This window comes from Pristis pectinata, chromosome 17 (genome assembly GCF_009764475.1).
Source record: "Pristis pectinata isolate sPriPec2 chromosome 17, sPriPec2.1.pri, whole genome shotgun sequence".
Classification (NCBI taxonomy): domain Eukaryota; kingdom Metazoa; phylum Chordata; class Chondrichthyes; order Rhinopristiformes; family Pristidae; genus Pristis; species Pristis pectinata.
Genome location: NC_067421.1, coordinates 9,768,969 through 9,784,084, shown reverse-complemented (window position 1 = coordinate 9,784,084; position 15,116 = coordinate 9,768,969). Strand labels below are relative to the sequence as shown.

General features: G+C 41.5%; 2 protein-coding genes across 6 annotated transcripts in view; both read left to right on the top strand.

The window, feature by feature from the left end:
- Positions 1-2,461, top strand: part of LOC127579214 (C-type lectin domain family 4 member F-like) — a 46,126-nt gene extending 43,665 nt beyond the window's left edge. For 4 of the 5 annotated variants that reach the window (XM_052031823.1, XM_052031822.1, XM_052031821.1 and 1 more), the window contains one exon: positions 1,873-2,438. In XM_052031823.1, the coding sequence (XP_051887783.1) occupies positions 1,873-2,005 (133 nt within the window). In that variant the 3' untranslated portion in view covers positions 2,006-2,438. Of the gene's footprint in view, positions 1-1,872 lie in introns of all 5 variants that reach the window. The other variant, XM_052031820.1, reaches the window with a different exon arrangement.
- A 10,627-nt stretch (positions 2,462-13,088) lies between these two features.
- Positions 13,089-14,822, top strand: LOC127579223 (transcription factor HES-5-like). Its single transcript, XM_052031831.1, has 3 exons — positions 13,089-13,292; positions 13,397-13,577; positions 13,756-14,822. Exons 1-3 carry the CDS (start codon positions 13,218-13,220, stop codon positions 14,007-14,009), a joined length of 510 nt encoding a protein of 169 aa, XP_051887791.1. The 5' UTR covers positions 13,089-13,217; the 3' UTR covers positions 14,010-14,822.
- The last annotated feature ends 294 nt before the right edge of the window (positions 14,823-15,116 follow it).

Here is a 15,116-nt window from a genome sequence, read left to right as displayed (position 1 = left end):
TTTCATTTTTTCCTCCAAAATGGATATGGATGTCAATATGACTCTGTAATGAGGTGTAGATGATATTACAGGATACAGCTTATTGAGTGAGTGTGTGAAAATTTGGCAAATGGAATTTAATGTGAGAAAGTGTGAGGTCATACACTTGAGTAAAAGAAGTCAAGAGGCACGTTCTTATCTAAATGGAGAGGGATTGCAAATGAGTGAAGTTCAGAGGGATCTTGGGGTTATTGTCAATGAAGCAAAAAAGTTAGCAGGCAGGTCCAACAATAGTTAAGAAGTCAAATGACATATTTGCCTATGTTTCAATATTGAAGTTCAGAGATAGAGAAGTTGTGTTACAGTTGCAGAGGGTATTGTTGAGGCCACACATAGAGTATTGTGCATAGTTTTGGCCCCCTTACCTAAACAAGGTTATTGTGACATGAGAGGCTATCCAAAGGAGATTCATCAGGCTACTTCCTGGGCTGAGAGGATTGTCCTATCAAGAGAGGCTGAACTGATTGGATGTGTATTCTTTGAAGTTTGGAAGAATGAGAGGTGATCTTATTGAAACACATAAGATCCTAAGGGGGTTTGACAGGATAGATGTCAAGATGTCTTCAAGAGTGGGAAAGTCTCGATCAAGGGGTCATGGTTTCAAGATAAGGGGCTGGTCATTTAAAATTGAGCTATGTAGAAATTTCTTCTCGTAGATGGTGCTGAATCTCTGGAATTCTCTGTCCCAGGGGGTTGTTGGGACTAGCTCATTAGAGGCATTTCCAGTCAAGGTTGATAAATTTTTGAAAGATCAGGGGATTGAGAGCTAAGGGGGTGGGGTGGGGTCTGACACTGTGCAGGAGTTGAGGCCTGGGGTAGATCAGACATGACCTTATTGAATGCTGGGGCAGGCTTGAGGGGCCAGGCGGCCTACTCTTGCTTGTTGTGTTCTTGTGAGGGACAACTAATTGGGCCTTTTATTTCTATTCAATGTACTCAACCATCTCCTGATTCAGTGGCTTGATGCAACTAAGTAGCTTGCTTGAGGAATGCCGAACCCAAAGAACATTGATGAATCTGCTGAGTTTTTTATGACAATCCCTAAAGCTTCACAGATACTAACTTCTTTAACCTGACCTTATTTAATTAAGTGAAACCAGATTCACGATGGTGAATTGGTGAGATTTGGGCTTGCTGACTCCAGATCATTAGTCTAGGCCTCGAGATTACTCGTCTATGATATCATCCCCTTCAAGTGATTATGCCAGAATGCAAGTAGAACTACCTTAGAGCAAAAGAACTAACTGAGAACTTGACCAACCAGATGTCCCTGAGGCTGTCAACCACGGGCTTTAACTGAGAGCACACATAGGCTTGAGTTCACTACAAAGTACCCAAAAACACAGGAGTATTTATAAGTTACCATAGACTTTGGAAAGTTCCCACATATTCCTTACAGAAGGTGGAAAGATAAACAAATCCTAAGATAGATAACAAATCCTAAGAGAGATAACAAAGATAAACAAATCCTAAATTCCACTGAAAATACTGTACTTGCAATCAGTTTACTGAGACCAGCTCCTACCCAGCAGTCAGGAGTAAGTAGCAGGCCAAAAGTGCCAGAGTTACTTCACTTGATCATATTCACGGTTCTCCAACATGTATGAAGCCTGGGATAACAACTTATCAACAATTTTCAGTATTTGGCGAGATGAAGTTTCCAAGGGAAACTGGGAACGTTCCTATTGAAACTTGGCCCCAAAAAAACTTCTTTTCAACATTACTTTAGTAAGATTTTGTGTTGCAACACTGATGCATATTGATATATATTGGTTACAATTTGAAAATTATACATGAATTGTACTTTGTTTCACATTTTCTTTCTCTGTTTAGATTCTGGAAGCCTGGTCAACCAGATAACCACAATAAAATGGAACATTGTGCTCACCTTGTTGCTCGAGGTCTGTGGAATGATGGTCCTTGCAGCAGGAAGTATAAATATATTTGTGAAAAAATGCCTGACTGATGTAATATGAAGAGAACATTTATGAAGAAGAGCAAACAAAAGAATTTCAAAGTAACTGAATATTAAGCGTAAAATGTCTGATTCTTATAAAATGCCTATTAACATAATTATCACTGTTTGCTCCGTATGCTCTTTAAAAGATTTGGTCATTCCAGAATATTCCATGCACACATCCAACAAAGATCAGTTTTTGAAGATTGCCATGTGTTCTTTCCTTAAAGTATATCTTGCTTAACATTACATTAAAATTAATTATTAACGAGAAGTTGTCTGGGCAAGAATTATTTACCAGGAAGTTGTATACAAATATATTCCAATTTTTTCATGAAATGTTCATTGAAATTGCTTTAGTTGACTCTGTAACTCATATAAATCTCATTGGACAGTATTTTCTGCGACATCTTTCAAAGTATTACTGAACATTATGATTACAATAAAGCTTTTACATAACGAAGGAAATTACTTCTCAAACTTTGTCAATGCCACATCCATCACTTATCTCTTTGAACGTTCTGTGATTTCCCCAGAAAGTTCTCTTTGATTTGGCAATTTGATGAATCTAAACTTAAATAAAGGCACCACGATGCAGCTCATAGAGCTACTGCCTCACAGTACCAGAGACCCAGGTTCAATCCTGACCTCAGGTGCTGTCTGTGTGGAGTTTGCATATTTTCCCTGTGAATGCATGGGTTTCCTTTGGGTGCTCTGGTTTTCTCCCACATGCAAAAGACATGAAGGTTGGTAGGTTAATTGGCCACAGTGAATTACCCTCAGTGTGTAGGTGAGTGGTAGAATCTACTGAGAGTTGATGGGAATGTGGGGAAAATAAAAATTGGATTCATATACTGTATGATTAGTGTAAAGGGATGGTTGATGGACTGTGTGAAAACTCTTTGGGCCAAAGGACCTGCTTCCATGCTGTATCTCTCTGTGACTCAAAAACATTATGAGGGTAGAGTTGGCTGAAGTAGAGTGGGAAAATAAATTAAAGCATACAATGGTAGATCAACAATGGGAGACATTCAAAGAGCCAGTTCATAAATGTCAGCAAAGGTATATTCCAGTGAGAAGGAAAAGTTCTACGAGAAGGATGTGCCCTCTGTGCCTAACAACAGAAGTTAAGATCAGTATCAAATTGAAAGAAAAGGCATTGTAATAATTAGTAGGTCTGAGGTTTAAGAGCTTTTAGAAACCAGTAAAAAAACTAAAAGATATCTAAAGAGGGAGAAGATAGAAAATGAGTAAACTAGCAAATAATTTGAAAAATTCTAAAAGCTTCTAAAGTATTTAAAAAAGAGAATGGCTAAAGTAAATATTGATCCCTTCGAGGATAAGTGTGGAATTAATAATGGGAATTGACAGAGATTCTAAATTATTTTTGGATTGAACTTCATGATAAGAAGGCACTGATAACTTCCCAGTAATTTTCAATAATTAAGGGACTAGAGGGAAGGACAGATGTAAAACAACTTCCATCACTAGAGAGGAAGTACTAGGCAGACCGATGGAGCCAAAGTCCGACAGTCTCCCTGGACCCAATGGCCTGCATCCAGGTGTCTACAAGGACCTGGCTGCAGAGGCAGTGGATTGCTGTAAGACATCTATATTAAACATGGTGAAGGTGGGACCTGCACAGAAGATTTTGTGAAAATTTTGGGGTCTATCTTCCTCTTTGTGTTATCCCGAGGACAATGGATAATGAGAACTATTCAACCTGTGTTTAACACCCATAAGCTTTAGGACCTCAGTATAAAGTGAGACAATTTCTCATTCACTACCCAGTTAGGTGCTGGCCACTTCAGTCAATAAAACTGTTGACTGCAGTGGCTGATTTATTTCTACATAAGAAATGCCCCAATCCATTTTTTGGTGTAAGGGTGAGGAGCTGGGCTTCCCTGGAAGACTAACAAGTTTCAGGCAGACCAAAGCGCCTCTTTCACAAACTTGATGATCTTCCAGCAGCAGTTTATCTTTGTCTCAGTAGGAATCCCTGGGATCAGCCCATAGTGTACAGTGCCCCATATTACCCTGCTAGTTGGGATTCTCAACAAAGACCACTGCATCCCTTTCCAGATCTTGTTGGTAACACACACGCTGCAGAAGAGATGGTGACAGTCCCATCCCCAGTGCAGCCACCTCAAGGTTACTGTGCGGTGGGATTGAGACTGTGGATGAAATATCGAACAGGGAGAGGTCCATCTCAGTGCCAGCCAAGGATATGCAACTTACTTGAGAGTTCTGATGTGGCGGCACCTCGACGATCCATTCAGGGAGCTTTCCCACAGGAACCCACTGTCTTGTTCTCCCAAATAGCCTCCAGGACATTCCATGCTCACCACTGATTTGTGATCAAGGTGTTTTACCTGCAGAAAGATTTCTGCAAGGGACAGGTGGTGGGGCAAGTTCCAACCAAATGAAAGTTTGTCCATGACCGAACTGAGTCTTCCGCTCTATGTGTTGCCATGGTGCTCACCCTGCAAGGTTGCATCATCTTAACCAGTCTTTGTCTGGATTCCTAGTGGAGGGTGTGAGATGGAAAGGGTTAGGGCATAGTTTCTCTGGCTATGTGAAGGGAAGCCATTGCAATCTTTCATGACTAACCTCAAAAATAGCATATCCTAACCAGACAATGACCTGATCAGTACGAGCAGTCTGTAAACCTGGGCTATTTAATTCCATCTGCATGGTAATTACAAACTGAGTAATTTGCAGTGGATTGGAACAGATAAATAGATTTGGGTGATTTGAAAATCAGGCAAGGTAAAATGAAATAAAACACAAATTGTCTTTACTAAAGAAGCAATGATATGGACACTAATGTTAGACAATGAGAAAACATACAGAGGGAGTATTAAGGGGTCCAATGTCATTGGAATTGGATAAAGCACAAGTCCCAGGTAAAATGAATCCCCAACTGCTTGGAGAAGCAATTCGTTGGGGGGAGGATGGAATCATGGAGGCTCTGACAACACCTTCAAGTCCTCATTGGCTGCAAGCATGGCCCAGGAGGACTGAAAGACTGCTAATGTGTGTAGAGCATCAGACTGACCAAAGACAAGAGGGTCCACCAAACATCAATGGCAGGGAAATAATTGGTAATAGGTCTGAGGGGTTTTACGCTTTCATTTAGAAAGGTGCAGTTTAATATCAACTTGGAACTTTTAAGGGAAGATTGTGTCTGTTACGAGCCAGGTTGCTACTTGGTGAGTGTCCCTGTAAGGCACCTGGACAGTAGTGTTGTAGTGTGTGTGGCTTTATCTGACTACTGCGTGTGGAAAACAAACGGCTATAAATGTACTGGCACTTACGCAGGCAGACAAACGGAGAGAGAGAGAGTGAGAGAGAGAGTTGGGAACACTGCCTGCCTGCCAGTGTCTCTGTGTCTATGAGCGACGGACAATCATTGTGAGTGTCACTATACAATCCATGTATGAATTTTTGGAGTAATCTGTGGAGTCCACTTTGTCATTAACCTGTACAGGAAAGCAGGTATATATGTGGGCGGCCACATATCCAGTGCTCTCGGTGTGGCAGATACTTCAGAACAAAGCAATGGAGAACTTTGGCGATTGAGGTGTCATATGGGTTCCATAGTGGAACGTGTAGATTTTGTAAATTCCTTCTCGCTACATTCTACTGCGGTTTTCAGAAGCCCTTGTTCATCATATTGCTTCATGACTCACTGAACTGAACTTTGAGAACTGTTCCTAGACTTGGGGGTTTGGGAACTTGACGCACACACACTTTGAGTTTATTTTGGGGTCAATGTTTAATATCTAATGTTTTTATTTCTCTTATTATTACAAGTAGTTATTAATAAATAGATTCTAACACTTAAACATGGCTCCTTGTGTTTCTATTGTTGCTGGTACGTAACAATGTCTAATTAATAATTGACTTTTTGAAGAGAAATCTTTGAAGGCAGGTCAGAGAGTGTGTATTTTTAAAGAGTTAAATAGATTCTATCAAGGCATTTGACCAAATCCCATTTGGCAGACTGGTCTGAAAATTAAAAGCCCGTGGGATGCAAGGTCAAAAAGGCAAATTGGATCTAAAACAGACTCAGCGGAAAAGAGTAAAAGTCAATGAAACTTATTGACTGGAAGGGTATATGCAGTAGGTTCCTGTGGGATTCAACGCTGCGTCTATGGTACATATCAATAACTTAGACTTAAATAGAGGAACAACTACTTAAGATGTTTGCAGATGATACCAAAATCGGTAACGTTAATAGAGAGAAAGGAAGTTTCAGGCCGCAGGAAGCTATCGATGGACATTGGGCAGTCAATAAAGTGGCAATTAGAATTCAGTGCAGAACAAGTTGAGCATTTCCAGAAAATATCCAATGGGACCTGGCAAGCAGTTGAGAGGAAAGAACAGTCAGCAAGTGTTCTCTTACTTGAGGATTCTGGGAGACTGTGACTGCTTGTGCCGCCTCCATTGTTCGCTCAGCCTATTTTGGTCCAGTGATAGTTTTTCTCCCCCCTGGGCTTTTGCAGTCAGAATCTGAGAGACAGTCTCCAGGAACCTCATTGGCAGCTGGAGAGGGTTGGTCAATAAGGCCGGGGTAGCCCAGGGCAGTAGGAAACTTGAAGGATCAGTTTTACAAGTGGGTGGACCTGACAGAAAGGTCATCGCCTAGTAATGATTCTTAATTGCCCTTGGTCATCCTAACTTTGGCACCTCTGCTCCCTTTGAAGGAGAGGGAATCATCTGGTGTTTGTGGGGGATTGGTGGAGATAGGAGGGGGCGCTGGAGGAGGGTGTTAGGGGTATGAGGATGTTGGAGGGTTGGGATGGGGAATGGGAGCTCACACTGCAGTAGGACCCATCTTTGGGGCGTTGACGTTGAGGCTGGGAGGAAGCTGACATTGAAGTTGAGCCAGATTCACCATTCGCACGGGGGAAAGATTGCCCGCCAAGAGCAGCACCCACATTGAGACTTGAAAGGGTTAACTTGCAAAGGTAAGTTACACGGTACGCGTTTGTGTTCCATTGAGTTTCCAAAATTAAGGGAATACTATATATAGGTCGCTTGGAGTGATACTGGGACTCGACAGAGTGGTGAAAGACTAATTATGCTGTTGGGAATAATGTCAGGACGCACTTCCCCTTCGCAAAGTGGGTCAGCACTCACCCCCAAAATGGTCGTAGTCACCTGGGGGTTAATGGGAGCTTTCAATACTGGGATCGTTGTTGGCGAATGGGTATCGAGGACAGGCGAGAAGGCGGGTAAATGGGGTCAGGTTAGTAGATCGGCCGCGAACCAACTGAACGTGAAGTCAATGGGTCAGGGAAGGGATACGGCGAACGGCCACCCTCTGACCCGTTCAGGCGCAGGATCACATCAGAATTCCAGCAGCTGCGGATTTATTTCTTTTGCACATGTATTGCATGGGTTTCAAATCAATTTACGTATAATATCAACTAGAATATACAGGTATATATGGATTGACCAATGTATGTATTGAACCTGTAATTTTGTAAAATTACATTAAAATTTACACACACACACACACACATATTTAAAACTTTACATGTACAAATTTTGCAAGTGGTACAATTCTGAGTTCTTCCAAAAATTCCGCTGTGATCACCTAGAGCAAGACAACGTGTTCCAAGGGAGGAACAAATAACAAGCTGCAAATGCTGTTTCCCGTGCCCTGTCGCCGAGACCTGCTTGCAGCATTGACGGTAGAGAGGGCGGCCGGCTGCAGACAACATTTACCCGGTACACAGCCTGCGATGTTGCTGTTCATGCCTCTGCGCATCGCACAATGATAATCAAAGAGGGCTCAGCCTTAGGCCTTAGCGGTCAGCACAACAGTCTGGAAAGGCGGTTCACTGCCACCTTCTCATGAATGATCGCGGATGGGCAGGAAATGTTACCCTTAAACGCGTCTTTTTAAGGTTCCTATGAGAAATGCAACCGAGCCGCCTATGTGATGGACACACCCGTACCTGTAGGTTAAGCGTCATAAAAATCATAAAATATAGGGATTATACGTAAATGGATGACAGATATTTAGGGGTGGAGAATTTCAAAGATACACAGCGCTCTTAACGTACAACGCCCTCTCATTATTGCAGGTGACTTCAACCAGGCCAACCTCAAGAGTGTGTTGCCAAAGTACTACCAGCACGTCTCCTGTCCTACCAGGGGCCTAACTCCCTTGACTATTGCTATGCAACTATTAAAGATGCCTTCCGAGCCACCCCTCGCCCTCACTTTGGGAAATCGGACCACCAGGCTGTGCTCCTCCTCCCTGCATACAAATAGAAACTGAAATGGGAGGATCCAGTACAGAGAGTCGTGCAGTGCTGGTCTGAGGAAATAGATGAACTTCTACGTGACTGCTTTGAGACAGTGGACTGGTCAATGTTCAAAGACTCAGCTGCCAGCCTTGATGAGGATGTCACCACCATCACGGACTTTATCGGTCAGTGCGTTGAGGACTGTGTACCAAAGAGGACAATACGGATGTTCCCAAACTGGAAACCATGAATGAACTGGGAGATCCGCCCCCTACTGAAGTCGAGGGTTGCTGCATTCCAGTTAGGTGACCCTCACATTTGCAAGAAGTTGAGATACGACCTCCGTAAAGCTATCAGAGATGCCAAGAGACAATACCAGTTCAAAATAGATTCCCAGACCAGCCGTCAGTCGTAGCAGGGCTTACATGCTATAATAGATTACAAAACAAAGTCAGGCAGCATAGTCAGCAACAGCGCATCCCTTCCTGATGAGCTTAATGCATTCTATGCATATTTTGAACAGAAAGGGATTAGTTTGTCACCACCCACCCTGACAGCCTCCAATGCAACTGAACCCGTGGTCACCACTGAGGACGTAAGATCAGTCTTCTGGAGAGTGAACCCTAGGTAATAGGTAACGTGTACTATAAATACACAGTAGACAATACTGTGTATCCTGTGCTGTATCGTGCATTTTGTCGATTATGTTCTGTGCAGCACGCATTGTCTACTGTGTGCTTATAGTACACGTTACCTATTACGCACTGTATGTTGTCCGCAATGTACAGAGTATCTCAGAACACTCACCTGTTATTTTTTGCGCATTCTGAAGATGTGGAATAGGCGGGCGGGGTGTCCAGTGCATCAGAAGGTGGGCGCGTGGGTTTCTTAACCAGGCCAGTCTACATTGCGAGCCAAAAGGTACCGACCATCTTAGAATCAGCAGCACATCCCCGCCCGCCACCCACCTCGCTTCCTCTCGGCCTTACATCACACAAAGCAATGGATGAAATCTATTGCGTCTCTGGTTCAATCCAGGGAAATATTTATAATGCGTGAATTTATCAGAAATTATAATTCATAACACTGCTGCATTCAAACCCATAGTTAACTCATAATATAAATAAAACCTTTGTAAGTTTCTATATGTGGAAAGCTGCCCATGAACAGTACCACTACACGTATCAAATCTACATATTTACATTCTACAGAATCCGTAACCAATACGTAAAATCTCTCCTTACGAAACGATATTAAGACTTCTGCGTTTGTGTGTAAGTTGCATATTTAACAAACCTCTCAATGGCTGAGCAATGTGTTTGTGTAAACTCTTCTTTATATACGTTATATACTCGAACGCAAATTTATGGAATTGTAAATCGATAAAAATCCAAGTAAACTGAATGCATGAACAGTGCATCCGTTTAAAACTCTCTCCCGTATCAAATGTGAATAATGTATTTTAAAAATTCAGAATTTACGAAGCCTGTGTAAATATTTTATTGTATAGCAGCACATAAATGTGCCCGTGATATTTTCGCATATTATTTTGGAAAATTGCGAAAAATTATTAAAATACAATTTCCATAAACTCTGCCTGTTCGCAGTCCACATACCACCTGCGTGGACACCACTGAACATAAGGCTTTATAACCTGAACTAGTTTAGACCCTGATTGTTTCCGTTGAATGGCAATTTCACATGCTAAGCAGCTCTCTGAAAGTGCTACTAAATGCTTATTACACCGTGAGATAGCAGTAAACAAGGAGAGGGTGCGTGCTATTATCCAGTGCGGTTTGAGAAGCACTCCAAACCTTCAGAAAGCATGTAAATGTGGTGGAAAGTTTCCCACGTGTCCAGAACAAAGGAAAGTTTAGGAGCGGTCACCAGCCTGATCCGCGACCTGAACCAAATGCATCAATTTGCAGGCAACCCGGCGCATGCGCCTTCGATTCCTTTATTTTGTTCAGAAAACACGCACCAACATGTTATTCACGCCAGTTCGTGTTAAGACGCCAATGCTTTAGCGACCACCTTACCACTTTTACAAGTATTTCTTTATTATGCGAAACAATGTGTCTGTCCTGTTTTCGAACCATTTATTTGCTGTCAAGTTAATCACCAGAATATAAACTCTGATAATCCTGGCACCAGTTTGGACCCCTTCACCTCGGTACACGCAGGTTCCAGAAACCTGATTCTGTCGAGATCCAAGACTGGAAACCAGGATTATTTCCCGGCTATTTTGTGTTTTTATCTGTAAAGATTAAGCGTCAGCGAGAAAACTGGTTCTGGCAAACAAAAACTGTTACTCTTTCTCTGCCCTAAATCTTTGTTTAGTCTCCTTCTAAGATGCTGTGGGTACCTCACCTGCTGTATTTAGCAGCTGTCTCGCCGAGTATCAATTTCCTCACCATTCCAAATAGCGCCGGATTATCACAACAACCTCATTTATTTGTTTAACTCAAAAACGTAAGGGAGAAACGTGATACCGAAATAATAGACATGTCCAATGTGTGTGCACTAAAATAGTGGCCTTCGTGAGAAAATGTAACCTATAACGTTGAGAATGCGATTTGTCGATGCATGGATACATTAAAATTAATGCTAGCTTTACCACAGGTGAATAAATGATGTTAGCTATTAACTTCCGCACAAACAAAAAACCCGCGCAGCTGAAGGAGCAGGCTAGGCGCTCAGTTCATTCATCTGATCCCTGATATTATGGGCGGCGCTGAGATAGCTGGATTTGCCTCTTTCCCACGTGTTAAGAAACAAAGAGAACGCATGCAGCTGGTGTTTTTCAGCGGAGACTTGGCTCGCGTCATTTATTCGGACACTAGATACAGAACATTTGGTGAAATGGATCCGGAACATTGACAAAATGCTATACCGCAGAGTAAAAGACTTTCCCACGTTTGCAGAGAACATTGCGGTCTCTTGCTCCCACACGCACATGCACACAGACACGAACACACAAGTATATATGCACATACACACACAAACACATCTATACTCACACACAAACGCATACATTTATATAAATATACGATATTTATACGCATTATTAATGGAGTTTTATTTCATCTAAGTTTCCCAGCGACTGAGCAAATACTCACTCAAAAATATTCTAACGATAATAATATAGTTGTGCATATTTGACTATTTTATGTCAACGTTGAAATGTGTTATTGAAAACGGTATCTGAGATGTAACAATGTGGGAACTATGCGCTGTGCAATGTTTCGGGCGTTATATTTTTGGAAATTGGATCGCTGTCCATTTCCTGGACGTCAGCACTAACAAATTCTACGCCTTGTTATTTTCATTATTTCCTGTCACTATTATCTGTCAAGTTCCCGTCAATTTTCAGCGGTCATGTGCCAGTGGACAGTTGGATTTATTGGGACAAGAAAATTGTCTTACTGGTGCAGTAAGCCGTTTTCGGAGCTTTAGTTTGGTTCACAGTGGCCGAGTTTTAATCGGTAGGTAAATGTACTGAGCAGATCCCGTGAAATGTACAGTACTGACATTTAGTATCTGAAACAAATACAATTCCGTGCTTCAGACCAAGCAACACAAATGTAAGGCAAAAATCAATTTATTTCCACCTAAATAATAAATAGAACAGCAAAAAAAAAGTCCCAGAGATTGTTAGGATTCACATTGTCCAGCAGAATCCATCTTTGTTTATCAGTTTTATTCAAAATGATGTGTTTAACATTAATATTCTGCCTTGCCTGCGTTCAAACTATATTTGCAAAACAAATGTGTTCCCTTCTGAAATATTTATTTGCCGGTGGTCGGATGTGGCTATCGCTGACAATGCCGCCATTTGCGGCCCTAATTGCCCCTGAATTGCGGAGGCGGTTGACAGTGAACCACATCGGTGCGTCTGGAGCCACGTATGATCCAGACCGGGTAAGGAGATTTGAATCCGATGGGTTGTCATTGACAATCCGGCGATGTTGCTATTACGAACACTGGCCTTCCCTTTAGGTTCCAGGTTTATTCGATTACTTGAATTTAACTTCTTCGGCTGCCGTGGTGGGATTCGAACTCACGTCGTTGGATCAAAGGTCCAATAATCCAACTACAAGCCCAGTAATTTAACCACTACGTTAACGCGCCCTGCTTAGAAAATGTTGAAACAGTTGTTCATTTGAACACGTTGCGATAAAAAAGATAAATACAGTTAGATGTATTAATAATAAATGATTCATTTAAGTGTTAACTCAAGCAGGGCAAACCTGGGCAATGATTAAATTTAACTCCAGTATTAATAAAGCGGCGGGGGGGGGGGGTGGAGGGGAGGGGAATTGTAAATGCTGGAAATAAACTTTATTTAAATCGGAAACGTACTTGTTTGAAATCACCTTTATCTGAAATATTATTTCTTGAGAAAGAATATAATCTTACACAGATCGATCATTCGAAATGAGCGTTTCACGTTATGAGTCCGTATGTCCAAAGTAGGCTCTCATGCACACAGGAACATCTGTGATTACATAGGTTTTATTCTTCAAAGCAAAAGTGAAGAGATTATTTTAGAATGAACCAGCGGTGTAGGGACAGGCATACTTTCTGTCATAGAATTCCCTGTTCAACAATGACGGGAGGGTCTTTCCCAGGGTCCTGTAACCTCAGATGAGAGTAATTTCCTCTGACTTACTGTGTCATGCGTGCCGTCCAGATGGTCCTCAGAGACGACCACAAACAAAAGCTTAAAAACAGCCCTTAATTCAGCATTTAGAAAGAAAAGCTTCTGCTGTTGTCACTCTGACAGTAATGATTGGCTGCCGAGTGTGGGAAAAACCACGAAAAACAGGCACACGCTGTCTCATGGGCAGAAGGCGGTATAAATAGAGGAGCAAGTCCTGCTTATCCCAGCTGAATCGCTCCAGCCGAAGACAGTCACACGGCCATCCGCGGTGTTCCCGGCAGCAACCTCCAAAAGCATGGCTCCTAAAATGTCTGGCGTTATCCCAAAAGAATATTCGGAGGAAAAAGCCACACGGAAGGAAAAATACAAAGTAAGTCACTTCGACTTTAAATAAAAGAAATGTGCCGGATTTCTCAGCGTATTTCCAAGGTCTCTGTATTCAAATGTCACTCATATTTTTCTATACTTTTCCAGTTAATGAAACCAATTATCGAGAAGAAGCGCCGAGATCGTATAAACAGCAGCATCGCTCACCTCAAGGCTTTACTGGGGGAAGAGTTTCAGAATGGAGAGCCCAATATGAAAATGGAGAAAGCTGACATCCTGGAGATGACCGTGAATTATCTGAAACTTCATAGTCAACGAATGTTTACAGGTAGTTATTTTTTATTATTGGTGGAAGTAACGTTCTAAAATGGGCAAGATACCCGCAGTTAAATCAAATGGTCGTTCTTTTGATATAATGATTATTTAAGTTACATAAACAGCGCTCCCTTGTCAGTTTTTGTTTTCGAAAACGTACCTCTAAACCCTCCGTTTCTTCTCATCCACAGTGACCTACAACAAGAGCCTAACTCAGAATTTCAAGGAAGGATACTCACGCTGTCTGCAGGAGATACAGCGTTTTACGTTCGCCCCAGAAAGCAAAACTGATGTTCAGAATAAACTCGTGAAGCATTTACACAAAGCTTATGACATTCCCATCAGCTCGAGTTACACTGCTTCTCTTATGCAACCCCCTACATATCAAGCGGGCGCCAAAAAGGAAGTTAAACCCAATGTTACCACGCTCTGGAGACCCTGGTAATTACTCCAACTTAGCCAGACCGAAGGAAGAGAAGGCTATAGTGTATCAAGCGCCAGGGATGTACTCTGGGATAAGCAGTATTCTACTATGGAAGAAATAACATCAACCACTCTTCGTTGAAGGAGATGGACACTCTTTTAATATATGGATTATTTAATTTTAAATTATGTACATATTCTGCTATATTTGTAGATGACGAAAACCATACCTGAGCTGACAGCTGACTGGGTGGTTGTGCTGCCTATTGTTATATGCAGAGCTACCTAAGTTATTCTTTTATAAAGGAATGTCAGTGGTGTGTTGTTGGTAGTCTTCTTGTTGAGGAATGTTTGCATCGTTTTAAAGGATGTTCGTTTTTTTGTACGTATGTTTACATATTATGTACACGAGTGTATCAATGAGTTGCATTATAGCGAGCTTTTCAAAATTCAGAGATAAATCAATTGGATTTTTCTTGTAAAATACTCCTGAAATGGTGGGAATTCTATTCTGCTGGATTTCATTTTATGTTTCCCACATTTTAAAGTCGACATGAGTTATGCATTTCCAATACCTCCTGGAAAACATTCAAATTATTCTTCCCTAACTCATGTATAAATGTCTGCATTGTAGCAATGTGAAATGTGAAGCAGTCCTTATTCTCAGTTCTATATTTAATTGTATACCGCATTGTAACAATGCTGATCTAAATATATTTTCATATTCATAGTTCTGTTTGTAAATAAGCCTTTGTGTATCTAAAATGAATTACTTGTTTAAATGATTCATTTTATTTTAACAATGTTAATTTTGAATAAACAATTGTATGCACAATTCCATCTCCATATGTGTTGTATGTGTAAATATCATAACACTTAGACACATGGTTTGGATTGGTAATGAAGAAGGTCAGGGAACAATCTGTAACAGTAGCGAAATTTCTAAATTGAAAGAGTGCTGATTTCAATGTGATGACAGACTCTACTCAGGGCAAATGGAAGCAAAGGAGATACAAGAGTCTACAGATGCTGGAATCTGGAGCAAAAAAAAAATCTCCTGAATTAATCGGGATCCGTGGATGCAAAGGGATGGTTGATGTTTTCGGTTGAGACCCTGTATCCAAAGATT

Bases quoted from the DNA above. Each gene is read 5' to 3' on its own strand.
- LOC127579223 (XM_052031831.1), top strand. From the start codon at position 13,218: ATGGCTCCTAAAATGTCTGGCGTTATCCCAAAAGAATATTCGGAGGAA. The intron at 13,293-13,396 runs GTAAGTCACTTC...ATACTTTTCCAG, and splicing joins CACGGAAGGAAAAATACAAA to TTAATGAAACCAATTATCGA. The intron at 13,578-13,755 runs GTAGTTATTTTT...TCTCATCCACAG, and splicing joins TAGTCAACGAATGTTTACAG to TGACCTACAACAAGAGCCTA.